Below are 26,322 nucleotides of genomic sequence, written 5' to 3' on the forward strand. Positions count from 1 at the left end.
GCCACTGTTTTGTTAGTGCAGAGATGTATTTTTGGGTTTCAGTTTGAAATAATTTAAAATAACCTCACCAGCCCTCCAGCACAACATGGCAGTGCTGGCAGGAAACCCTCTGTCTCCTGGATCATGGAGATGGGGTGTCCCTATGCTGGTCACCCCAGTGCCCAGCAGGACAGACCCACCCAGCTCTGTTGGGGACAGGCTGGCCCCGTCCCCCACACTTGGGCAGCTCCTGGAGACTCTGTGAGCTCCTCTAGGAGGACAAGGAAAGCCACCTGTCCCCCCTGCAGAGGAGCCGGGCAGGTCCTGGCACTGCGAGGCAGCTTGGTCCATGCCGTGCCATTCTGCAGCATCCTGGGACATCACTGGGACATCCTCCTCCTCCTCCTCCCGCCGGGCTTTGCAGGAGCCGTGCCAGGGCTACCGTGGGGCGGGGCGGTGCCGGAGCACACGCAGGGTCAGGGTGTCGGCCTGGAGCAGCAGCTCACGGATGCGGGCCAGCCCCAGCCCCGAGACGGCCGCGCCGTTGACCTGCAGGATCTCGTCCCCCACGCCCAGGAGCCCCGCGTAGAGCTTGGCTGTGCCGGCATCTGCCATCTCCTGCACGTAGACACCTGCGGAGGGACAGGGATGGGTGAGAGCCCTTCCTGCCCCCGGGGTACACACGGACTGCACAGAAACAAACCCGTGATAAACAGTCTCTGCTGTGGGCCGTGTGTCCCAAGCCAAGTGCTGATGGACACGTAGAACTGTGTGTGGCCAAAGCCACACGTGCCAGCGTCCCCCTACTCGCATCACCTCTCTGGGGCTCAGCAGCAATGGAGCAACCCCCTCCACCTGTGCCCAAGCTTGCCCCTGGGGTGGGACGAGGCTTTGGCATGATCCCACAATACCTGTGTCGGGCCGGCCATATCCAGAGGTGACAGAGAACCCAAAGGCGCCGTGGGGGGGTCGCTGCAGCTCCAGCTGGCTGGTGCCATCAGGGAAGACCTCGACCACGCGCCCCACCGCGCGCAGCTGGCCCGGCGCCCCGATGTCCTCCACGCTCAGCGAGCGCTGCGGCCCTGAGCCCCCCTTCCTGTGGGGAGAGGGGAGATGGGTGAGTGGAGACAAGGAAAGCTGCTGGAGACCCGGTGATGCAGCCTCTGGCTGCACTGAGCCACCACAGCAGCCCAGAACAGCCTTCCTGGGCACCGCAGGGATGGGCCATCCTACCTGTCAGCCGTGGTCTGGGGCAGGAGGTAGGCACTGGCACGGGGTGCCTTGCCCAGCTGGGGATGCAGGCTCTGGATAGAAGCAGCTTTTTGGGGCTGGCAGAAGGGTGACACCTGGGGAGAAACACCTGGCTGAGATGGGGACAAACACTACGCAGCACTGCAGTGCTTCACCCACTGCTGTGCCGAGGGAGTGGAGGAAACTGGGACATCCCACCCCCTGGAGCAATCCCCAGCTCACTGCTGAGGAGGGACAAGCTCATCTGCTCTTCCACTACCACCCTTCTTTCCCTCCTTCCCCCTTCCACTTCCCAGCTGGCTCCAGGCTTTTCAAACCCAGCAGGTTTGGGGTGGCGTATCCCCCCACGCCCCTCCAGGACCGCCTGAGCCATAAATCCATACTCAGGACTACTTCATCCCAGCCCAGCATCCTTTCCCTTGTGCCACCTCCCGTATGGGGCGATGTCCAAGCTCACCAGCTGCAGGGACTGCAGGGACGGTGACTTCTTGACGCGGGGGCCGCCCGGTGGGGAGCCGCCAGGGGCCGGCAGCTGCTCCATGCTGTAGCAGCGGAAGCGGCCCAGGCGCTGCTTGGTGCTCTGGCTCAGGCTGCACAGGAGCTTCTTCAGCCCCGACGCCGAAGCGCTGCTGCCCTTGCGGCTCACTGGCCGCCCCGGCTCCCTGGGTGGAGAGGCGTGGCGGTCACACACCGCGTGTCTGGGGCGGCAGCAGGACCTGCAGCTGCCTCTGGGCTGCGCCTTGGGAGCTGCAGCACGGCGAGATCGGGGGCAGCCGCCTCCCCGCAGCTGTGACCCAGCACACACAAGTTTGTCACTACCCAAAGTGACCCGAAGGGCTCTCTCCCCGTTTTCTCCGTTATTTCAGGGGTTTAACACCTCCCAGAAGTCCCCTGCTCTGCCCCAAGGGATCACATCCTGTCAAATAGGCTTACAGGACCCAGCACCACCTCGGAACTCTCCTGCCAGGCTGAGACGTGCAGTGCCAGGCACAGGGCTGGCAGGATCGCGCTTGGAAAGCCCCAAGGCAGCTGATTTTCCTCAAAAGGGGAGAACCCGGCACGAGCGAAACATCTCGGTCACATCTGTTCTAACACCCCTGGCAGAACCAGATGTAAATGCAGCTCCCCTACACCCACAGCAACACACGGGCACATAGTAACCCCCATACTGTGGGTTCTGGGAGGTTTTTGGAGCCAGGGAGCTGCATCCTGCAGTGCCCGGGAGGGAGGGACGCTCAGGGCTGCGTGGTTTGGGCTGCCGCGGCCGCCCCTGCTCACTCACCCGTGTGCCGCGCTCCCGGCCGGGTGCCGCTGTGGCTGCGCTCCCGGCATCCCGGCACCTTCCCCGGCGGGATGAACAGCCTCCGCGGGCACGGGGGTGGCAGCGCTGGCACCGGGGTGTGACACTGTCCCTGGAACCACAGTGAGACACTCACACACAGGCCTGTTTCATTGGGGACCCCCCCGGCACCCCACGCGTGGTTCTCTTACCTCTGCCCGTCCCCGGGGCGTCCTGCCCGTGGGTGTTGTTGCAATTGTTGGTGGACAAGGCACGGAGGGGGCTCCCCGGGAGCCACCTGGGGCTGCAGGGACCCCGCCGCTCGGCCGGCCCCGCCGTGCCCCCGGGCTGCGGTGGGGCGGCGCTGCCAGCATCCGGCTCCGGGCCCCGGACTCCTTGGCGGCTGCCGCTGGAGAACAGGGCTTTCCTGCAAGGCACCTGGGCGCAGGCCTTCTTGGTGGGAGGGGGAGCAGGGACGTGGGTGCCTGGAATGGGGGTGCTGGTCCTCAGCCGCGAGGAAGGCTCCAGAGGCTCACTGGGCTGCTGCGGGGGGCGAGCTGTGTTTCCCACTTCCTTACTGCCTCCCAGATGGCGATGGGGTTCCCCATCTTCCCGGCTGCTGGTTCTTCCCGGTGGTGGGGGACAAACAGGCCCCGGGCCCGAGTCCCCGTCCTCGGGGCCACCGCTGGCCACACACGTCCCCCTCCTGGCCCTGGCCTCCGGCTGCGGGGCCGCCCGGGGAGTTCTGTGCCCGCGAGTGCGGGGGTCCCGGTGCCCCCGCAGGTGGGGGCTGCGGGGTCCCGCCTCCTCGCTGTCCGTCCGGCAGCCGTCGGAGGTGTCGGTGCTCTCCAGGGCCGAGTCCACCTCGTCGATGTAGGTGACATCCCCGATGTAGGTCTCCTTGATCTTCTCCGTGTGGATGCGCTGCCGGGAGGGCAGGATCCACAGCGGGGACCCTCCGGGGCCCAGAGGCCTGATTTTAGGTTCCGCCTGGGCGGCGCTCGGCCCTCTGCTATCCCTTGGGACGCTTCTTTGTGCCGCAGGGCTGCTTTTGGCCACGTCGGGGGCAGCTTGCGTGTCCGTGCCCCGGCCGGCGGCAGCACCGAGGAAGGAGCCGCAGGCGCTGCACTTGCCCCCGGCCACGAGGTCGCCACCGCGGGCTTTGGGCTGGCCAGCGCCGTCCCCCGGCTGCCTGCCGCCGGCCGGCTCCGGCGAGGGCAGCGCCGAGCCCAGCGCCCGCCGGTGCCGCAGCTGCAGCCGCTCCAGGTACCGCACCTCGGCGTCCCGGGCCGACTCGTCCTCGAAGCGGACGCGGGATGGGGACGGTCCCCGCGGCCGCCGCGGCCGCCCGCAGCTCGACTCCCCGCTGGACGAGTCGCTCAGGCTCCCGCCGTCCCGCGGGCCGACGCTCGGCCTCCCGCTGGGCTCCCTGCCATGGGGACAGACAGACGGACGCAGGCGAGCTGCAGGGGCTGCTCGGCAACCCTGGGAAAAGCAGGGCGGGAGGGGGAAAACCCAGTGCCAAAGATGGGGCAAGGAGGAAAGTCCGCCCGGTGCTCCCTGGCTGTGTCCAGCCCTGCTTCCCCCTCCAGCCTGAAGCTGAAATCCGGGGAGGCTGCGGCACCTCCCCGCTGCTATGGCTCGACCTCCATCGCCCCTTCTTCGCCCCGAGGTGTGTGGTTAATCATTCCAGGAACACCACATCGCACATGACCGGGCACACAGGGCGAGACGCCGCCGCGGCGGAGCCTCCAGCAGCCAGTCTCGCCCGGGCAAACATTCCCCATCGGCTGGGAAACGCCACCCGCCCCCCACTGACACCTCGGTGTGGATCGCCAACCACAATGGACCAAACACTGTGCCGCGAAGAGGTCGGGCACAGCCCGCGGACGGGGCTGCACCGTGCGCGCAGCCGCTCGGATCCCGGCTCCACACGCGTGCCTGCACCCATGTGCCCGCTCCAAACACATCCCAACACACGCTGTGGATGTGCTCCAAACCCTGGGAACACCGTGGGGCAGGAAGGCACTGACCTGGGGCGCGGGGCGGCGGCGGGGAGCAGGAGGATGTCGTGGCTGGCGCGCAGCGGGTTCGTGCGAGCCTTCATGCGGGCGCGCTGCAGCAGCTGCTTGGCCTGCTCGTGCCGCGGGCTCAGCTCGAGCTCCTGCCCGGCCACAAAGGCCCTGCGGCCCCGCAGCGGGCACGGGGATTAGGAAAAAATAACAGGGATTAGACGTGCTTTAACAGTGACGACGAGGCTGCTGTGCCCAGGGAAAGCGGGGCTCGGCCGCCATTCATGGGCGGGCTGGCGGCCGCGCTGGGGGACGGCCGGACGGGCACCCCTCAGCCCCCGGTGCCAGGTGAGACTTTGGGGGCAGGCTCAGCAGCCACACAGCATGGGCACAGGCTCAGCCGAGGCAGCGCGCTGTGCCAAGGGCATCCCGAGGGGGGGACAGGGAAACGGGGGCAGGTGCTGCTTCCCATCCCCAGCGGTGTAAATCCCGCGGTGGTGGGGAGGCAGATGGGTTTGGGGTGACCCCCTGACCTGATCGTCTCGCTGCCTTCCCTTCCTTGCAGGGGGTCTTTCCCCGCACCCCCAGCCCCCTCTGACTGCAGGGTGAGGGACCTGTCAGCTCTCCCTGCTGCAGCACTGCCTTCCTGGTTGGCCATGGCCCTAATCCTCCTGATTAAAATAATCAGCTCAGGCAGTCTCTTCGGGAAGCCTGGCCTTAACCTCTTCAGTGCAGCACGGTGGGCACACGCTGGCCCCCCACAGCAGCACCACGGGGGGCCCAGGCCTCCCCCGGGCTTTGGCTGCCCTGCTCACAGGAGGCATTGCATCCCCGGCTCTGCCTTGCACCCCCCGTCACTGATCCAGCTGCCAGAGCAGAGCAGAGCCAGTGACCACAATACTGGGGGGTCTTTCCCCACTCACTGTCCTACCCTGTGCAGCCCCCAGCCTCTCCCCCTGCCTATGCCACCTCCTTATTTTTAGTCCGTACCTCTAAGGTTTTTCATTAGTCCAACAAGATTACCCACCCCTGCCGCCTCGATCCTCTTAAGCACCTGGAGCAAATTTCTGTCCCATCCTTTTCCCCAGTTCCTTTCCTGCCCTGGCGTCCTGGCAGGGACATCCTGTGCTCAGACACCAGGGGTCACCCAGCTCCTGTCCCTTGTCACACCGAAGCATCGCTGGAGCCCAGCCACACTCCCTCACCAGCTGCCCCACAGCCCTTCCCTGGAGGTGCTTCAAAGGATACATTTAAAATACAAGACTGGGGAGTGGGAAAGAAGGAAATGCCCATTTCTGCCACACTGAGACTGACCTACCTGCAGCCCTCAGCGTCCTGCAGCGAAACGCCTGAGTCCCAGTCCCCATCACTCGCTGGCATGTCTGAAATGCAGGACAGGGCAAGGCATTAGCCTGGTTGGATGGCGGCCCCCATCCTCTCCATAGCACCCCTCCTACATCCCATCCAAACGCCGTCCACAGGGCTCTCCCAGATGTTTGGTTCTGGGAGATCCCAAAGCAGTGGAAAGTGGGGCAACAGCACCTGGCTGTAGGTGTGGGACTGAGGGGATGATGTCACTGGGGCAGATGCTACCAAAGGAGGAATTAATTCTCTTTTCTGGTGGCAAAGGGACAGTGATACCCACAAACCTGGCGTGTCCCAAAAACTGAGCTTCTCGCTCTTGCTTTTAGCAGTGAAATTCCTCACCGGGACACCAGAAGGGACTGACTGGTATCACCCAGAGCATCTCATGAGCATCTCCTACATCCCGGTGAGGGGCATGGGACGGCCCTGGGGTGTGAGGCAGCAGGGAGCTGCACCCGGCGCATGGGAGGCTGCAGGATGGCCCCAAGGACTCCCGTCATCCCAAAGGCTTTCCCTCCCACTTCCCCCAGCTGTCCCGAAAGCGCCAGCACCTTCCCAAAATACACACCGGGTGGGGCAAGGCCCAGCACCTCCTGCAGCAGTCGCCGGTTCCTCTCCACCCGCTCAGCCAGCGAGAGCCTCTCCCAGCTCTCCGCCCTGGGCGGGGACACGGAGGGACGCCCCCGGTCCCGCAGCGGGGTTCGGGCCTCTTCATTCCCGGAGGGTCTCTCACGGAGCGAGGCAGAGCGCCAGGACCTGCTGCCCTTGTCCGGGGGGAGCTCGGGGCCTCCCGGCACTTCTCCCCGGGCTGCCGGGACCCTCCAGAGCCCCGGGGTGCCGGGCCGGGGTGCCGGCGGGCTGCCGGGGCCAGGCTCCGCTCCATCCAGCAGCCCGTCGGTCAGGTATGTGCGGAGCTGAGCCCGCGGCTCCGCCTCTGCCGCCGCCTTCCCCCGCCGGGACCGCGGCTTCTTGGGCGAGGGGCGCTCGGGGGCAGCTGCGGGGGTCCCGGGCCGCCCGCCCCGCTTCTCCTTCAGCGCCTTGACCTTGCCCTCCAGGACGGCGTGGGGGCCGCGGGCGGCCTCGGGGCGCTCCGGCGGGGCAGGGCTGCGGCCGCCGCTCTGGCTGTGCTGCTTGGGGGGCCGCGGCAGGCGCCGCGCCTCAGCCGGAGGGCTCCCCTCCATCAGTCCTGCGGGGAGAGACCCCAGGGCATGACCCCTGCGCTGCCCTCGCACCCACCCCGGTGCCTGCACGAAGGGCATCACCCCGCCTGCCCTGGGGGGTAAATGCAAGCGATGCCACAGGCGAGTGCCCGGAGGGGAAGGGGACAGGGGCGTGACACAGCACGAGGCCACCCGGAGCGAGGACACTCTGCCAGTATCGCTGGGGAGCAGGAGGAATGGGGCAGCGATGAGGGATCGGTGGTTCCCCACAGCGGGTGGCCAGGGGCCGGGCCCACTCACACCCCACACCGTTCCAGGTGCCCCGGGGCACCCGGCAAGAAGACCCGAAGGGAACTGAGACTTCCTGAGCTAAACCAGGGCCCCAAACCTCCGCGGAACAGAAATCCCTCCCGGCGACAACTCGCCCAAGGTGCCACCGGACAGACGCCAGCCCGTGCACCGCCCCGGCCCCCGGGGCCACACGTGGCACTCGTCCTGCGCCCGCCTCGCCGTCCCGGTGGCACCACGGTGCCGCTGCCCTCCCGCCGCCCGCCGGGAGCATCCTGTCCCCGCTGTACCCCCGGAGGAGCCTCCCCCGTGCCCGGGGCTGCGGCAGGATCCCCGGGACACCCCCCGGGCCCCATCGCCGCCCGCAGCCCCTCACTGGCCCAGGCTGAGCGGGACGGGGCCACGGGTGGGATGCGAGGGCTGTCCTTACCCCCGGAGCACCATCGGGAGAGGGCTGGGGAGAAGGAGAAGAAAGCGGAAGAAGGGAAGGAAGCAGGGGAGGGAAAAAAAAAATTAAAAAAAAAAAAAAAAAAAAAAAGGCCAAACCAGCAAATCCCGGCCCCTCCAGCCGAGCCCGAGCTCAGCCGCTTGGCTGGGCTGTGGGGCCGTGGCTGGCCCTGCCTCCCGCCCCGGCCTCCTCCTCTTCGTCCTCCTCCTCCTCCTCCTCCTCCTCCTCCTCTCCGCGCACCCCACGCCGGGGCACCCGGCCAAAGCCGGCCCCGGACCGCCCGGTCCCCGCAGGGCCACGCCACCGCCACGCTGGGGACAGGGGGGTGACCCCGCGCTGCCACCCAGGGAACTCCAGAGGAGGGGAACCCAGCAGCCCAGGACGGAGGGATCTGCCTCAGGATCTCTCAGGAATGTCCTTTGTCTGGGCTGCGGCTCGGGAAGGCGGCGGAGCGAAGCCGGGCCCCCTCCCCGGGTGCCGAGGGGGCTGTGCCGGGACGGGGGGGATTTCTCCTGCAGCAAAGCCCGCCGGCTCTCGGCACCTTCCCGTGAGCATCTCTGCAGCTGTGCTAAATTCTCCTGCTTCCCGGAGGCCAAATCCTGCTTGGACCCACGGCGAGGCAGGGCCCTGGCGTTTCCAGGCAGGAGGGCGATGGGAACCGAGCTCCGTGCATCCATCCACAATCCCTACCCCTAAATCCGGGATGCCCCACGTGCCTGCTCTCCACGCACCAAAACCCCCATCCTGCCCTCCCCCCCCCCGGGGCCCCTCCACGCAGGACAAGGGTCCCGGGTGGGCAGCGCTTACCTGGAGGTGCCAGGGCTGCCGTCCCCGGGGGCACCGGGGGTCTGAGGGGCCCCGGGGCGTCCCGGCCCCGCTCCGGCTGCTGCTTTAAGCTCTGGCTTTTGATATTCGTGATTGGTTTCATAATCCCGATCAAAGGGAAATCACCAGGATTATGAAATTGTTTTAATCCTCCTGGCTCTGGCCGCACTGGCCCCTGCCAGCACGAGCAGCAAGAAATCACTTTTATCTTCTTAAAATGTCCCTGGCCACCCCGGTGGCCCTGGGGGCCCCCATCACAGCCAAACCTGAGCCAGGGGTTTGGGGAAGGGCTTCCTTCCCCATCGGGGCTGACACCAGGGGTGACTCCATGCAGGACAGACCGAGCATCTTCCCCTGGCTGCTTCCAGGCAGCTGAGAGCTTTGTGTGGAAGAGCCCGGGGCAGAGGAACCATCCTCTGTCCCCAAGCCCTGGGGTCCAACCTCCCCTGTGACCCATCCTTACCTGCACACCATTCCTGAGAGGGATCCTGGCTCCTTTGCCTGGGCTGTGGAGGCGACACACGCCTGGGAGATGTCCCCATCGAGCTGGGGTGAGGTGCCAAAGCAAGGGCAACAGGAGGGCTCCTGCCACCAGCCAGGGAATGCCAGCAGGGAGCCGTGGCTGGGATTAAACCTCCGGGAAGCGGCTGCTGTGAGCAGCAACAGGCTTAGAGTGATTTCAAGGCACTGGGCTCTCATCTGGAGGGAGATTGATTGCAAGAGGCAATGAAGAGATTTAAAGAGCAAAATAAAAGCGGAGACCCAAGACAACCCCGGGGCTGGGCTGCTCAGCCTCAGGTCGCCCAGTGTGCTGGCAGGACACCACCTTGGACTGGAGAGAGGCAATCAGAGGCTCCCAAAAGGACCACGAGCCTTTGGCCAGCACAGCACAGGCCTGGGCAGGAGGTTTCCCCCAGCACCAGCCCCTGGCAAATTGGGTGTGAGCCTTGGGCCCTCCTGTGAGCCCCTCCTGCCCACTCCAACCCCTCCTCAGACATCTCCCTCCTCCCAGGACATGGATATCCTCCACCTCCAGCCAGCAGCGACATCCCACAGCTCCCAAGAGAGCAAGAGCAGCAGGAGCCAATGCTCCATGGGTGGATGCAGCACTTGGGAAGACACACACAGAGACCAGGGACAAAAGAGCCATCAGATCATTGGAAAACAAAGAGCTTGTAATAATGAAAAAAGGACAGATTTCGTAACCAATCACTTTTTCCTTTGAAAAAACACAATCACAGTAACTTTGCTTTATACAACCACCTAGAAACTATGAAACAGTATCACATTGTGCAGTATTTTTTTTTTTAAACCTACTTATCAAGAAGGGAATTCCACACTTCAAAAATTATATCCATTTGGGGAGGAAGGAGGAGACAGCTAATAGCGCAGTCACAGATACATCATGAGTCCAAGCAAGCGGCAATTCTTTGTCCTCACCTTTTCCACTGAGCCAAAACAGAAGAGTGGAGAAGGGGATAGCGAAAGAGAAAGGAGGGGGGAAGAAAGAAAGCACCCACAGAGGACTAATCACACTCCATAATTACTTTTGACATCTACAGGGCTTCATAGAAAGATCATTTAGACCAACACAGTGGGGAGGGGGAGAGGAAGGCGGCGGCGGGACCCGGGGGGAGCTTTGGCATTTCCACCCCGGGCCCCTTCCAAGCGCCGATCCTTCGCCACGAGGACCCGCGGGGTGGAGAGGTCATGGCAAGTTCTACCAGGATGCCCGATTTCTCCTCTGGAGTGAAGAGTTTGCAATTTGGTTTACAGAGCCTGAGGGACTGTCAGGCCGCAGGGCACCGTGCCAGGCAGGGCGATGCCTCTGGCCCGGGAGCAGGGCTGGGGTGTCAGCATCGGGGACATCCCTGGCTGTGCCCCCTTTCCCGGGGTATTGCAGCAGGGACCAAGCCCCCAGGGATGGTGACACACCAGTTTAGCCCCACAGTGGCAGCAGGGGACACTGGCTCCAAGGTGCAGAGTTTGGGATTGGGGTCATGTAAAGGAGGCAAGGTTTGATGAGGTGACAGCAACTGAGCCCAGTCGCGACTGCTGCAGAGGTACCGTAGGGATCTCCCACTCTTCCCCCAGGAGCCCCAGCCCCTCTTTTCCATGGAGACAAAACAATCCAATTGCCTTCTGGAATAAAAATGTAAATTAAAAAAAGAAATAATACTGTTTAAGGCAGAAGATCACCTTCCCCCTGCGAGTGCAAAGCAGAAGGGCGGAGGGGAGGAGGGAGGACATGGAGCCGGGATGCAGCATGTGAGCAAAGTGGCTTTTGTGTCCCCAACTTGCCAAGCCATGTCCCAGCCCCAGGACACTTCCCAGCTGGTGGCCTGTCGCCGGGGACACAGCTCAGCGAGCAGAGCACAGCAGCATCCCTGCAGGACAAGGCCAAATCCACTTGGCCCTTCAAAACACAGCAAAGGCTTCACACCGTCTCCACTGCTCGTTGGAATTAAAATCCCCAGGGATTGTTATCTCCTGAACCAGGAACGTGTTTCCCCTCCCTCCGTCTGCCATACTGGCATTGCAGCTGAGCGCCAGCAGAGAGGCAGAACAAGCAGCACAAGGGTTTTCAGGGAAGTAGGAGCAGCAGGATCCAACTCTGCTGAGATTTCCACCAGAGGATCTCTCCCATTCCAAGATGTTCATGCTGAAGGCTGCTGCCAGCTGACCCCTTTCATTGGAATCAGACAAACAGCAAAGACACTTGAGAGAATGAGGAGGGCCAGGAGCAGGCTTGGGAGAGGCATAGGATGAACAGCAGCTGACTTTGGGAACGCACCTGGATGAGAGAGGTAGGAGCTGACTGGATACACACAGGCTGCAGCCAGGAGTGCTGCAAATGCTTTTCTTTTAAAATGTGCTGGGACAGCATCGGTTCTCACTGGAGAAGCTCCCACTCCTGCCTGCCGAGTCCAAAAGATCCCAATCCTGCCCTGCTGTCCTGTCAGGAACACACCCATGGCACAGGGCATTGCCCTGCCCAAGCACAGGGACCTGGTGTTTCTGGTGACACCGTCCCAAAGCCACACGGGGAACCCCAGCCGGCAAATAAACTCTGGGTGCTGCAACACCTCACCCCCTGCAACCCCAAAATCCCCAGGGGCATGTCAGGATGGAAGGCAGGAGGGAATCAGCACGGAGAAGCAAGTTCAAAGGGAATCTCCAAAAGTCACAAATGCCACAGGGTGGCATCTCCTCTCCTTAGACTGCACTATCCCAATGGGTTTCACCAGGTCAAAGCAGCTCCACACCATCCTCAGGGCTGATACAACTCAGCCTCCACTGAATCACGAGGCACAGCCCAACACCTGAAAGCCAGAGCTTGAAGACCTTCCTCAGCTTCCACTTCCCATCCAGCTGCATCCCAACAACTTAAAGCAGTGGATAAACCCCTCACCCTCAGCTCCTTTTAATGCTGCTCTGTCCTTCTGGGCTGCCACCCTGCTGCTCTCCCTACAGGAATGTTTTCCAGCACCCATGAGCAAGGCCCAGCCCAGGAAATGTCCCCACTCCCCTGGCTCCTGCTGCTCCCAAGGAGCGACAGGGCTATTTTCTCTCACCATCTGTTCTACTTCATTAGGTCTCCCTTTATTGGCCAGATGTTCTCGTAGACGTGGAGCCATCCCGGCTTTAGTGCTCGCTCTCAGGAGGAATCTGCATGCCTGATTTCTCAGAAATCTCTGGGAGGGAGGGAACAGGCAGATGCAGGGCTGGGAGCTAGGAGCCTTTAAAAGCCACACTTCTGGGAATTCAGGCTGCTTTCCCCCGGGACAGCAATCTCCACTGCCAAAAGGGACAATGTTTTATTTTAGGAGATAATGTTTGCTCGTCATAGCATGCCACCTCCCTTTTTTCTTTCCTTACTTCTGCTAACAAAGACAGAAAAAAAAGGGAAGAGCAGTGCAAGGAGCAGAGCAGATGGACACACCGAATTCTTGCTTCCCATAAGGATTTGGGTAAACTACAGAATAAGGATTTGATCACTTGCAACCTGACCGTCCCTGCCAGGTTGGGAAGCAGAGGGTCAGACGGTGCAGCAGCGGGATGGACAGATGGACACGGGTCACCCAGCCATGCCTTGCCCTGCCCTCCCCAGCCCAGCTGAGGAAGGCAGAGTGCTCCCAGGGGGGACTGACATCACTTCCAAATCACAGAACCATGGAATGGTTTGGGTTGGAAGCGATCTTAAGAACCATATAGGTCCCTCCTAGACCACCCTCCACTAGATCAAATTGCTCACAACGTCTCTCTGTATTTCTAATTTCCCTCTGAAAGGAAGATCATTATTAGTAAAGCTCAGATTCTTTGTATAAAAATCCCACTTGCTTAAGTAACACCCAGTGGTGTTACTTGACTTGAATGAATCCAAATAACTTTGGATTGCCTCCCTCCCAGTGCAGCTGCCCTCCGCTAACCTCCCCAGGCAGGAATGGCTCCATTCCCCACTGCTGGAAATACCTACACATGGTTTGGACATGGCACCAATGCAAATTAGGAACCCGAAATATTTTAAGGGGCTTTATACCCCAGACTCCCCTTCCCTGTGAACGGGAACGCTCTGTTTTACGTACGAACCGACCTAAGGGAGGTACAGACAGGAAACCAGGGAACATGGACAGCACAGCCCCGGCTCATCCCACACGGAGGGAGATGAGAGGAGCAGCACCACAACGGGGGTTTAATCTATTTCCAATTAAATGGAGAGAACCAAGTTTCCCTCTTCAGTTCCTCTGGGCAAGAGGCACAGCAGGCAAACTGAGGAAATGCAACACACCGGCCGTGGGAGATACTGTGCTGATTAAGGGAAACCACCACCAAACAGCAACTGAGGAGAGATTCCTGCAATTCCATTGCCCAGACTGCCACCAGCCAGGTGAGGATCCTCCTTCAGGAGTTTCACCCTTCCCTTGCAGACCCGTGGAGAAGAAGGTGTGCCAAGGGAAGGACAACAGGACTCTGAGGCCCCCACGGCTCCTTCCCAGGAGGAAGGGAGACCAAGGGAATTCACATCTCTCTTCCAACATCATTTGCTCAGCTGTCCATTCCCCAAGCCTGCTCAAGTATCCCACTTCCCAGACTGGGACAATGAGATGAGTCAAGGGGCAGATCACCTGGACAGTGCCCAAACAGAGGCTTTTTGCTAAAGCAGAAGCCACAGAAGAGCTGTTTTCCATCTCACCTTCCCCATCAGGTGGGCACACCACGGTTCTTTCCATGCTCCCTGAAACACAGCACCACTCCTAAGCCCCAGCCTGATGATGGCTGTCCCATGAGAGCTGTCACCATCCTTGCCTCGTCCCACTTTGCTGGGCTGCAGGAGAACTCCTGAAAAGCTCCCTGCTCGGACTGAGATGCCCTCATGACACACCTAAGGCTCGGAAAAGTACTTTTGGATCTGGAGAATGAAGTTCCAAAGCCATTGTTCGCCCAGTGTTTTGTGCTGTTGGTGGGAACCAACTCTCCTTTCCTTAGGATCATCTGCACTACTTTCACACGTGGAGAAGTTGGCTTTGAACCGGCACGAGAGATATGCCCAGAAGCAGTAACAGCAGCTAAAAAAAAAAAAGTATCAGAAAGAGAAACTTTGGTTTAAAATAAAATTGGAAAGAAATAAAAGAGAGAGAGAAGGTACACACAGGTGCAAGTTGTCTCACGAGAGGGGTATTTGCAGGGGCATCACCCCACAACCCTGGAGATGGAGATCTACATTCCCCACTTTGTTTTACCATTACAACCTTCATTGCACAGGACTCAAAATCACTCTCATATGGTTGTTAAGTTTCATAAATAATGTGAAAACTATATGCAACAGATACATCATATTTCCAAAAAATTATAAGAAAAGTTACATCAAATTAAAAAGTAGCTTCATGAATGAAGATACTGCTCTAAGTGCACTTTCCCTGCAAGTGCAGCCAGTGCCTCAGCGCTGGATATGAAGGAAAAAAACCAAACAACTGAAAAAAAAATACCCAACCAAAAAAAAAAATAATTGGATTTAAAAAGTCCGGTTTCAACCAGTCAAAACCGGGCCAAGCAGAAACTGAGTGTGCTCTCAGCACTGTCCCATGAGGGAGTCCCTATGATGCTTCGTTATCCAGATAAGGTTTGTGTGTCCTTGTTGAGACTGTAAACAATCCTTCTTTCCTGAACTGTCCTCTTTATTGGCAAAACAAAGTAAAATATTTTTATTTGTTTGTTTGTTTGTTTGTTTAAAATAGAACATTAAAATTAACCCAGAAGAAAAGAAATGAAACACAGTGAGCTTGTTGGAGTCCATAGGATCTGGTCTGGAAGAGCTCGGAAAACGTGTTCAGTGTTTTCTCCTGTTTTCAGCTGGAACTGTACCAGAGCTCGGGTTACTTGGGGAAGAGGGAAACAGAATGAGAAAACAAAGGATGTGGAATAAGAGAACGTGGCCATCTCATGTGTTCACTTCGTTTGCTAGGTCCTCTATCAATACCTTTGTGTCAGAAGCCTTGGACCTGGAAAAAAACAAAACACAAAACACTCACTGGGGAGAAGGAATTCCTGGAATGACATGCAGACAGCAAACACACAGTGCACTTGGGGGAATGGAAAAAGGGAAAAAAAAAAGCGCCTTTCTTATGCAGAGGAGGAATAAACAATCTCCTGGAACTGTTTCACACCCTCCCACTCTCCCTGGGAATAGCAGAGCCTTGTAAAGATGTCCCAGATGTCCCTCAGCACCCTCTTACTGTGGCACTGCCCACTCCACACCATGCTGGGCACACTCTGCCCATGGCCAGTGTCACCTGCCAGGCTGCGGCATGGCTGGGGACACAGCCCTGCTGCGTGTGGAGCACCCTCCCAGCCCTCCCCACAGAACTCCACCAAAGCCTTGCAGGATCCAGAGGGGTGTTCCTGCTCCATCTCCCTTTGCTGGGCTGCAGCAAGGAGCAGGAAGTTCTTCAGGGATATGCCTGGCACATCTCCACTCACTGCACGTCTGAGGGGTAAATGGGCATGGCTGGAGGGAATTCCAGCAGGCTTTGGCCCACATTCCCTTTGCATAACATTTTTCATTCTCTAGCAGCCACCCCAAGGCTGTTGGTATTGGCCCCATCGGTGCAGGGATAAGAGCCAAGCACAGCCCTGAGGCCAGAGCACACCCTCCTCCTCCTCCCACCCCTCCCATGCAGTGCTGCAGGGATTGCACAACACTCCTGACCCGCTGTGCCTCAGCATCCCTGAGGAGCCTGGGCTTGTTCCCTGGCCAAAGGGCAGGGCTCCACAGCTGTGCTCCCAGGGCAGCAGGGACACAGGACACTGCAGGGAAAACACACACTGGGCAGGTTCAGGGGCTGGGGTGCAGGGTGGGGAAACGTTTGGGGTGCAAGAATGATGGCTGGGAAGAAAAAAAAGTATGGGTTTGGATTTGAGAGAGGAAGGAGTCTGAGATCTTACCTATGAACATTAACCAAAGAATAACTGCAATCCTACAGAATCATAGAACGGTTTGGGTTGAAAGGGACCTTAAAGATCATCTGGTTCCAACCCTCCTGCCAGAGGCAGGGGTGCCACTCACTAGACCACATTGCTCAAGGCCAAATCCAGCCTGGCCTTGGACACTTCCAGGGATGGGGCATCCACAGCTTCCCTGGGAACCTGTGCCAGGGCCTCCCCACCTTCACAGAGAAGAATTTCTTCTTAATATCTAATCTAATCCTGCCCTCTGTCAGTTAAAAGCATTGCCCCTTCTGCCACTATGAGGTGTAGAGTCCCTCTCTCTCTTTTTCATAAGTCTGGTTGAGGAGAACCTCTCCTCCAGTTTGGATTGATAACCTCTGGCAGACTATTTCTGCAGGAGGGGAGCCTTGTTAGAAGGGAGCTTGTGGTAATGCACCCCACACCCCCAGCAGGTGTTTCCAGATAGGGAAGGAGTTTCAGTTTACCTTTAGACATTTTAGGAAGTTTAACTAGAAAGTTCTGTGTTTTGTAATTGGCTCAGTGGCAGCACAGGAGCATGGATTGGGCTCTGAGACTGTAACTCAAAGCCTGTTGTTAATTTCACTGGCAGCAGGCCAGGTTGTCCCTCCTAAAACCTTCAGTATTTAGGAAGGAGCAAAAAGGAAGTAAGAGGCTTTTTGGAGTGTTTTTAGCAGGCTGTCAGAGGCTTTCTCAGACACCCGTGCACAGCTTTTCATTTGTTTTCTGTAACGTTTGTTATTTTGTTATTTTTCTTTATTAAACCTTTCGCTTTACAAAACACCTCTGAAGAGCAGCCTCGCTAATTAATTTCAGCCACTTCTCTGCAAAGGCTGGACTCTCGTGGTTTGTAAGACTCTGACCAGGTGCTAACCTGTCTCAGGAATTTCCTTACCAGAACCCCAATACGCATCAAGGACGGATCCATCCCCTGGCAGAGAGAGAGGCACGCTCCTTTACTAACTGGACCTATCCTCCCTTTTTCTGGGCTGAAACCTTTGTGTGATTCCCACTCCGGGATTCCCAGTGCAGGATTCCCAGTCCATGAACACCCATCAGGCGTTAAGGACATCTCCAGGGCGGGGCGGAGGGCAGACGTACTGTGAGGCGAGGCGAGGCCTGCGCAGGGACACACTCAGGCTGCGCTTCCACTGCTTGTTCTTGCGGCGATTGCGGACGCCGTCCTCCTGGTCCATCATCTGGTCCAGCAGCGTCAGGTCGTCGGCGTTGAGCGGCGCCACCGAGATGTCCCTGACGGCGCGGAACTCGCCGCAGTTGTTCAGGTGCTCGTTCTCCAGACGGAAGAAGTTCCACACAAACCGCCTGCGCGGGGAGGAAAAGGGGGGAGTTACCAACCCAGCTCCCCTTTTCCAGGCGTTCCCTGTGTTTGGGGAAGCACGGGGGTGTGCACCTGGAGAGACATCCGGGTGTTGGAACCCTGGGCGCTGAGGATTTCAGGCTTTCTGTACTGACAGGCTCTGACCCCCAAGAAAACACTGCATTCGACCTGAGGCCATGGAAGAGGCTTCCAAAACTGAGTGACAGCACTGGGATTATGGGTGTGTAGTTTGAATAGAAGTGTGTGATATCACATGGTGGAAAACTTAGATTTTAAGGTTTTAGTATATAGTAATAAATATAAAGCAAGATGGAGGATTTAGGGCGTAGGCTAAGTCCTTTCTTTTTCACCTTCTTCTTCAGGGGTCTGGGTGGTATTTTGTAATTGGATAGAAAAATCCGCATTGCGGGCCCCGGGTGGTTGGTTATTGGGTTAAAAGTGAAAATAATTTAGGTGTCATTTCATAATTGGACAGTTTGTGCTTTAAAGACCTTGGAAAGAGTTACAGACTGAGCCATTTCCTGCCATGTTGGCTAGAACTCACAACCTGTGAGACTGTACTAAAGGTAAGAACTAATAAACATCTGAGTCCAAACATAAACTGCATCTCCCGAGCGTTTAATCCTGGCTCTAACAGAAAAAAGGAGGTAAAAACCCCACATCCAGGGACTGACAGCAACCCCCGCTGCAACATCTTTCCCCTGCCAGGCTTATTCCCTATCCTAATGCTGACAGCTCTAATATGGGCAGCACGGAGGCACCAAGCATTACAAGCCAAAGGCCACCTCCAGCAGCACCTACACAATGAGGGTCAGCTTCAATTCTTCCCAGGAAGCTGTGGGGGTGGGTTTCCAGCTACAGTAAAGGTGGTACAAGGTCCTGGAACCTTGCAGGATCCAAATCGATGACGCAGAATACAAATTAACATTTGGAAAAGAGGCAGAGGTTTGAATATTGGAAACTCGAGGATCAAGTGAAGTTTCAACTGGAAATTTCAAGGAGAAATTTGGTAAAAACTAACCCCTCAAGATTATGTCACGGTTCAGAAGGAACTGCAAATTCAGTGTGAAGGACTCAGCTCCACACCGTGGCAGAGCCCCTTACCCCTTTCTTCACCCTGTTAGGATTAAATATTCCTGTTAATCCTGGTCTCCTTGAAACAAAAACCAGTATATGCCTCGTCCAAGCATCCAGGTGCTTCCCTCCCGAACATGCCGATGTTCCAGAACAAAAAAGTGAACAGAAATCCCAGAGAAATGAGCTGCTCAGCCCAGCAGCCTTACCGGAACACCTCAAGTGGGGCAAATACAGTAGAAATGATGTCCGCAGCGTTGGGGAAGATTTGCATGGAAGTGAGGGAGATCTGGATGGTCCACGCAAAACGCAGGATGACGTCTTCTACAATGGCACAATAGTAGTATGCCTGAGGAGCAACAAGAACAAAACAGGTCAACAAACACCTCCTGCACCCAAAAGACCTCATCGGGTCTTCGGGAAGCTACAGAATCTGCTGCTCAAACTCAAGCCAAACGAACAGACATGATCTCTTGGAAACAAATCAGCTCTACTGCTGGAAAAGCCCAGCCTGTAGCATTGGAATGGCCAACTGCAGCATGCTCTAAACTCAGCAAGTTTGGTTAAAATGTCACAAGCCTGTCCCTAAGGTAAGAGCAGGCTGCATACGCACTTTCTGTGGGTAGACAATTCCTTCTCGGAGAAAGGTATTTTCACCAGCATTTTTGTCAAAGAGACCCCAGTCCATCTTCAGGTCCCAAATGAGGGTGTAGCAAGAGCTGATGAAACAGAAGATAATCCACAGGTAGAAGAACACTTGGGTGTCACTGTGGTTTTTAGCTGGAAAAGAGAAGAACAACATACTTCTGTAGAACTGAGAGCACATCCTTTCTTCAAACAGCTACAAACTGCCTCATTTGAGCAGCGGAAATCACCTCTTCTATCCAAGTTCTGGGAAAATACATCAAATACTAATCTGAGCCAAATCAAAAGCCTTAGCAGGACCTGCTTTATATTGTTATTCGAATTCCACTTCCACCTCGTTCAACTTTCAGCACTTGGGATTGAAATTTACACCAATATTTGGAACAGGCTCCCAGGGAAGTGGTCACAGTCCCGAGCCTGCCAGAGTTCAGGAAGCGTTTGGGGAACACCCTGAGGCCCGTGGTGGGATTCTTCGGGGATGGTCCTGTGCAGGGCCAGCAGCTGGACTCGAGGATTCTTGTGGGTTCCAACTCGGGATATTATTCCACGATTTTTATTTTCTTGGACTTCGGGCAGAGCTGCCGTTCTGGCTCCGAACAGCAGGTGGAAGCTGCGGGCCACGTTTCGCAAAGGACAAGGGCTTGCACAAAGGATACAGCACTGAGGCACAGCTCAGTTGGGAGGGTTTGGTAAGGAGATATTTGAGTTTGTATTAACATCAGCAACTGTGAATTAGTGCACTAAAAGCCTGAAGAGCATGGGCAGTACAGGAATTACCACCAGCCATTTCAGAGTTCATGGCGGCAAGGGAAAAGGCAGCACTACATTAAAATGTACAAATCCTAAAGCAGGCTCTGTATGGAGTTTTAAATACCCATACAAAGCTCCTCTTTGGAAACAGGAGACTCTGGGCCCACCACCTGCTCAGCTAGGGGTAGGTTTTTCCAACCAAGTTGTTTCCCACTGCCCCCTGAAAAGGTTACATTGCTCTCAATTCGGCTGCAATTCCCCGCATTAGCTGGCTGGGGAAAATCAAACAGAGCTGGTTAATTCTGTTTGCTTTTGAAAAGCTAGCTCAAAAAGTTCATGCAAATAAAACACATCGTGATGCTTCGGGGGGCTGAGACATTTTGCACCTGGCTGCTGGCAGGAATCTCTCCTCTCTGTGCAGCCTCAGCAATTGCTCATTCACCGATTCTCTCTAACAAAGCAAATAACATTGCCAGTACAAAAAAGATGTTTTCAGCCCAAGCCCAATGCCACACTACATGACAGCACCTTTTCCTATATATGTGGCTTTAAAAAAAAACAGAATCCCTGCAGCTGATCAGCCAGGGAGCAACAGGGCAATTTGCCCTCTCCTTCTCTCTGTCTTTCCAGCAATTACGATCTAAATGAAACGCGGCAATCCGATAAAATTAATGGAGGTGAAAATGAGAGTACATTCCTCCTATTTACGCCTTTCAGCCTTCCTGGACATGATGTGCAGGATATAGGTCAAACCCACACACTCCTTCCCCTCTGAAAACACTCTCCTAAGGCAAACCTCCGAACGCCACTTATGCCGCAAAGCCTGTTTGGCACCGTCGGTGCAGGAAAAGGGCACAGGATCGCTGCAGCTCCCAGCTCTGAGCAGCTTCCCTGCTTTGGGGCAAGGCTGGAAGGCTTTGGGCACATCCCACATCCTCTGCTTGGCCAAGACACGGGTGTAGCATCACAATCCTGGTCCCTGCAGAGCCGTGACGTCAGCCGGGAGCAGCGCTCACGTCCTGCGGGCTCGGGTGCCCAGGTACCTCAAACGCTGCTGCTGCTGCCTGGAAACAGCCTCTCCCTGGCTATTTTTAACATGCAGCTGCCCACAGAAAGGGACACAGGTGAGGATTTTGGAGCTTAGCAATGAGGGCTGTGCTGCCAGGTTTCATTCTCACCCCTCCTCCCACCCCCTCTCAGCTCCTCCAAAATCTCCACAACATTATTTCAGGAAGAAAAGGCAGATGCTGACATTCGGTGACTCATGAGACACTACGCCTGTTCTTTCCAGCATTATTTTTAGCTCATTAGATCTCCACGTTTAGTTCGCATCACCAGACCCTAAAGGATAATTCAGAGGCAGTTCATGGGTTGTATGTGCTTTCAAAGCACCTAAAATGCTTCAAAACACCCTGTGAGGCTGCAGTGCTTCCTCTCGCCTTAGGCTTGAAAGTGACATCATGCTGCTTTGGGTTGGGATCGTTTTTTTTTTTTTACCCTCAAGGACAGAACTCAAATAAACTGGATCTTATTCCACACCTTCATGGAGCAGCCATGGAGAAGGCAGTGCAGCCAGCACCATCCTTTGCATCCCTGGCCTGAGCCATGCCCCACGGGAGCAGGCAGAAGAGCAGGGAAGCATTGCTGGGCTGCTCTTTTGGAGTTCCGTGGTCATGGAGGGGCTGGTCCGCCCCCTGATTATCATCTCCAAGCTCACAAGGAGTGAATAAAACTCTATGCTAAGTTGGCAATTGCAGAGGAAGGGGATTTCAAAGGTTCTTGCTGCTTAAACCTAAATCCCAGAATGACTGGGGCTGGAAGGGACAGTGGGTCACCTGGTCCAACCTCTTTGCTCAAGCAGAGTCATCCCAGAGCACGTGGCACAGGTTCTTGAGAGCAATTACAGAAAGGAAAACTGGGGAGGAAAAGGCCCAAGTGAGAAATCTAATCTCACCAATCTCAAAAGGATGTGCTTGCTTTCCCTTAAGTTATCCTGGGCTCATTTCCCCTCTCCCTGCCTCTGTCTTTGCAGCAGCCTTTTCAGTGGCACCTGGGGTCACACTGCTGGCCCCTTGCTCCTGCTCCCTTTCTCACCAACCAGCTCTGCAAGGCATTCAGCTCCTGAAAAAAATTCATTAAAAACCCAAATCACTCCCTGGTAAAATGCCCTAATCAGAACTAGCCTATTGTCTTCAGTCTTGGCCTCCGAGTCCTTCCTTTAATCACTTATCCTCCTTTTCCTCCTGCCTGCAGTTCTGTTTGATACCTTCCTTCCTTCTGTCCTCATTGGTATTCAGCTGGCGTGCAGAAATATGTTACTGCTCCAGGCAAGCAATTATAGCTGGGTCTCTGCTGGCTGGTCCTCACAGCCCTCTTCACTGCTGCTCAGGGGGAGAGAAAAATCAAGGCATTCATATTCTGCCCAGAGGCTCCATCAACTCCTGGCCTGCCGGTTTTCCAGGAGCAATACAGAGCTCTGCATATTTATGATGATGTCAGGGTCTATTTAAGCAGGAACTCTTTCATCCTGTGTGTTTTTTCTTTGTTTAATGAGGTGCTAGAAAACACCAAAAAACCATGAGAGAGGGAGAGAGTCTCTGGATGAGAAAAGCACTCTGGACACCTGGCAGATCTCAACCTCTCCAGGAAGGAAAAAAAGAGGAAGTTTTCAATACCCCCCACGGCACCAGTGACATCCCCCCCCGAGAGAGGCACAAAGGACCTTCCTACTCCATGCCCCAAAGGGCACCATCGTGGAACAATTTCCTGAGCTGCTGTTATTCAAAGCAGCACGTGTAGGACAAAACAGCACCTCTGAAGCTGCAGGTGCAGCTCTAAGCCTGAGGATGGGCTGATTTCAGTGCTCTCACTGCCATGTCTGCAGCTTGGAGGTGTGCAGTTATGTCAGAGCCCACAGTGCCTGACTGCCTCCACTTGCCACAAAGCCTGTGGGAAGCAGGGAGCTGTTTGCAGCCTTCACCACAGAATTTCCATTAGCATCCTCAGTTTACCCTATAACACACAATTCCAGCAGATCCTCTGCACAAATACACCTCAAATTGCTCCAGAAGGTCAACTAGATAAATAATGGATGGCTTCCACCTTTGAACTGAAGCTGTGAATAGCCACAGTCCCAGAAAACAGCCAAAGGCACTTGCAGCAGCAGAATTTACTGCCTGCAAAAACTGCTGATAGGCAATATCCTGGATCCCCAAACCAGCCCCAGGGGCCACACTATCTGACTGGCATTCTGAGGGAACACTGCTCTGCAGAAATTACAGCCCCTTCGAAGCCCAGGCAAGAGAAAAGGTTGTTTTCCATCAAAGAGAGACAGCGAATGCTCTCCCGAACGCCGTTAATATTGACTTTACCTCCAAAGAATACTATCTGTTTACCCTGCTGAATTATTCTGGGGAATGTAAACACCATATAGTATTCAACACGGCAAAAATCAATGCCATGTATTATTGAAGGGCTGGATAAGAGCACAATGGCCCTCGATAAGCATTCCTGGCGTGTCACCCACCGCGGGTTGTGCTGATGGCTAGCACTCTGATAAAAGCTGGAGGAAGCAGGAGGTTATCGGGGAACACAGCCAGGTAAGCCCTGCTACACAGAACGCTGACTACTCTGCCAACCAACTCTCGGTCCAGGCTCGCCAAACTCAGCCCCAATCACAGATTTAAGCAGAAGCAAAGCACAAATGCATTTAGTGTGCAAGGCAAGCGCAGCTCTGAGCAGGCCTAGGGATGGTGTGCGCTCATTAACTCCATCCCAGCACACCGCAGAGCAGGGTGACAGCCAGAAGTGAGTTACCTACGTAAGAACTGCCATCAGAGTGACATCCCCAAGCATTTGTCTAACACCTCAGCGCTCGAAGCACAGCATTACCTCTCCCCTCAGTAATTAGATATCTTAATGAGCGGGGAGCGCTGCCTTTCTGCCCAGCCAGCACGTCCTGCTGTTTAGCACTGATCAATGGCAGAGCCAGGACATGACAGGGGATTTAATGCAGTTAAAAGGCAAAAAATAACCCACAGGAGCACACACAGGACTCGCCATCGTGCGCTGCCAAACACCAACTCTTCCCTAAGAACCTTCCCTTGGATTGTGCAAACCTCTGCAATCGCCTCCGGGCACAATTTAAGCAAAGCAGCAGCAAAGAACTGTCAAGAGACAACATCTCCTATCTTCTTCTAGCCAAGAGTCTACATTGTAGACCAGGGAAATCCCAAAATCGTGTTTGGATTAAAAACCCTCTGCAGGTTTCTGTTGGTTTGTGTCTAATTTCAAGACACGGCAGCAAGATCTTGGCTTGTACCTCACAAACTGACAAGTGTGATTTAAGTGCAAACAGGAGGAAGCACAAATCAGTCGCGGCTGAGATTTGAGCTCGTTCTTTTCTGTTGCCTTCTGTAGCTTTTGAGAGGTGTTCTTAGGGAAAGTTTAGCTCCTACCTTGAGAAGGTTGGGGTTTCCAACCAAAGCATCTGCCAGCAGTCTCACTATTAAGAATATCTGGGTTCATGATCAGAAATGAATGGCATGGTAATCAGGGCGTTTGATGGACCGTTTGGGGATGGGGACACAATGTCATCTGCTACCTCTATAGTACTTTGACATCCAACAGCAGATTCTTTCAAAATTTACTTCTTTTCAAAGGAAAAGAGAAAAATCATTAGCTGATTGCATCTCCTACATTTCTGCACCACCACAGACTCCAGACCTGTGTGTATCTGACAGGAAGATTGCTCGTAATGCAGCCACTCGCTTTTCTTAAAATGTTCCATTAAAAAAAAGGTCAGGCTTCCCCCCTTAAGTGCCTGTGAAATTAAGAATCAGTAGGTCACCCTTTTTACTTACACCTCATTCATTAGCATTCCCATTTCCCCAGCCACCTTTAACACAAAGGCATAACAAGTGACACAGCGGCCCTCTTGGTCCACTTCCCAAATCCCAGCTATTAATCCCCATCTCCTCTCAGCTGAGAAAGCCAACCACGGAGTCGTGGGGTGCTGAGGTCACCACCCATGTCCCATTTGACATCTGCGGACCTACAAAGCATGGCAAGACTTCCCAGTGGGATTTTCTGCCTCATTTGTGTGAAATGAGGGAGTTGCTGAAATCCTTCTGAATTCCCATTCCCAGGCTCCCCCACCGAGCAGGTCTCTGCTCTACTTCCCCCGCTCACTTACCGGCACCTCCGCCCTGGCCAGGCTGCTCCTGCCGCAGCATTCCCGGGATATTCCCGGCTCCTCCCGGCTCCACCCTGAAGCACCATCACTGGGATGGGTGTCAGCAAGCAGCTGAGCCAGCCAGGGGGAAGCAGGGTGCCACAGAGCCCCCACGTCAAAGCCGCGAGGAGGTCAGGGGCCAGCATGAGAAATGTTTGCCCAGGGCGATGCCTCCCGATTCCTCACTAATGACACTGCCGCAGCTCTGATGGAAAGGATCAGAAAGACTGCCTAATGAACACAACTCATTACTGGAGGCCTCCTGGGCACGGGATGACAGGGTTGCAGAGAAAAATTCATCCTAGCTCACAGCAATGTGACAGACGGTGCATGTTTTGGCTCCGAATAATCATCCTGGTGGAGTTGCCAGTGTGCTGTGCTAAGGGAAGGCGTGTGAAAACGGCAAGTATTAAGAAAGAAGCCCGTTAATCCCATTACAAAGTTTGTTTTACTTCAAGAGGTCAATCCAAGCACTCTATAAGGCTCTTGTGACACCTAAATCAAATGCTGACAGCTCTTTCAGCGCTGAGGAAGAGGGGGAGAGATGGAGGGACGGGAGGTCTTGTACCAACATGGAAGTGAGGGAACAGGATCTCACAAATGCTACTTGCTTCATTCTTTCGTGATTTTTTTTAAGGTTTTGTGCTTACAAAAACTCTACATGTTCACTTATTGTGCCCTGCCCCACCGCCTAAAAATGAAATTATTTATCTCAGTTGGGGCACTGCACACTGTTGCATTGATGTAATTTTAGTCCCAGCTCTCCCATCACCCCATTGTCTCCTGCTGTAAGCACGTAGGATCACAGTGCTTTACTGTCCCACCTACCAGCAGCCTCACTCCACGGGGGCTGCAACCTGCAGCTTCCAACACAGGAATGACGAGGGCTAAGTGACACGGCGCAGCACCCACGGAGCTCAGGTGCAGCCAGGTACCTCCTGCAGCCCCCAGCAGCACAGCTGGATGTCCCCCCAGCCTGGGCCCCATTCTGCTGTGCACCTCCATCCCTCCCCTGGAAGTCAGAGTCCTCCTCAGGGCCCTGCCTGGGGACAGAGCGTGGGAGAAGCAGTGATCTGTTCCATCCTCATGCCACTGGGAATGGCTGTGATTAATGAGGAGTGGGCAGCAGGTAGGAGACATGGGAATCTTCCACTGCATTTTCCAAAAGCTGCACATTTCCCATTCATCTTCCTGTGGTCAGACCTGGTTG

The 26,322-nt window shown here is 55.9% G+C and overlaps 2 protein-coding genes across 2 annotated transcripts in view; both read right to left on the bottom strand.

Moving 5' to 3' along the window:
* Positions 1-21: 21 nt before the first annotated feature.
* Positions 22-7,797, bottom strand: KIAA1614 (KIAA1614 ortholog). Its single transcript, XM_066192132.1, has 10 exons — positions 7,765-7,797; positions 6,455-7,072; positions 5,840-5,903; positions 4,543-4,692; positions 2,722-3,938; positions 2,513-2,642; positions 1,688-1,892; positions 1,213-1,325; positions 891-1,075; positions 22-611 (listed from the first exon to the last, which is right to left on the bottom strand). Exons 2-10 carry the CDS (start codon positions 7,065-7,067, stop codon positions 418-420), a joined length of 2,871 nt encoding a protein of 956 aa, XP_066048229.1. The 5' UTR covers positions 7,068-7,072; positions 7,765-7,797; the 3' UTR covers positions 22-417.
* Positions 7,798-9,761: 1,964 nt separating this feature from the next.
* XPR1 (xenotropic and polytropic retrovirus receptor 1) overlaps positions 9,762-26,322 on the bottom strand; it is a 111,652-nt gene continuing 95,091 nt past the window's right edge. The window contains exons 12-15 of the mRNA XM_066192133.1: positions 19,098-19,264; positions 18,694-18,833; positions 17,173-17,394; positions 9,762-15,107 (exon numbers count right to left, since the gene is read on the bottom strand). Of these exons, the coding sequence (XP_066048230.1) occupies positions 15,047-15,107; positions 17,173-17,394; positions 18,694-18,833; positions 19,098-19,264 (590 nt within the window). The 3' untranslated portion in view covers positions 9,762-15,046. The remainder of the gene's footprint in view (positions 15,108-17,172; positions 17,395-18,693; positions 18,834-19,097; positions 19,265-26,322) is intronic.

Source organism: Chamaea fasciata, unplaced genomic scaffold (assembly GCF_029207755.1).
Source record: "Chamaea fasciata isolate MVZ Bird 193981 ecotype frontalis unplaced genomic scaffold, bChaFas1.0.hap1 SCAF_10, whole genome shotgun sequence".
Lineage (NCBI taxonomy): Eukaryota > Metazoa > Chordata > Aves > Passeriformes > Sylviidae > Chamaea > Chamaea fasciata.

Excerpts from the sequence above, each read along its gene's own strand:
- KIAA1614 (XM_066192132.1), bottom strand. The coding sequence starts at position 7,067 with ATGGAGGGGAGCCCTCCGGCTGAGGCGCGGCGCCTGCCGCGGCCCCCC. Across the intron at positions 4,693-5,839 it reads CAGGACGCTGAGGGCTGCAG|GGCCTTTGTGGCCGGGCAGG; the intron begins GTAGGTCAGTCT and ends GCGGGGCCGCAG. Across the intron at positions 3,939-4,542 it reads GCCGCCGCCCCGCGCCCCAG|GGAGCCCAGCGGGAGGCCGA; the intron begins GTCAGTGCCTTC and ends TCCCCATGGCAG.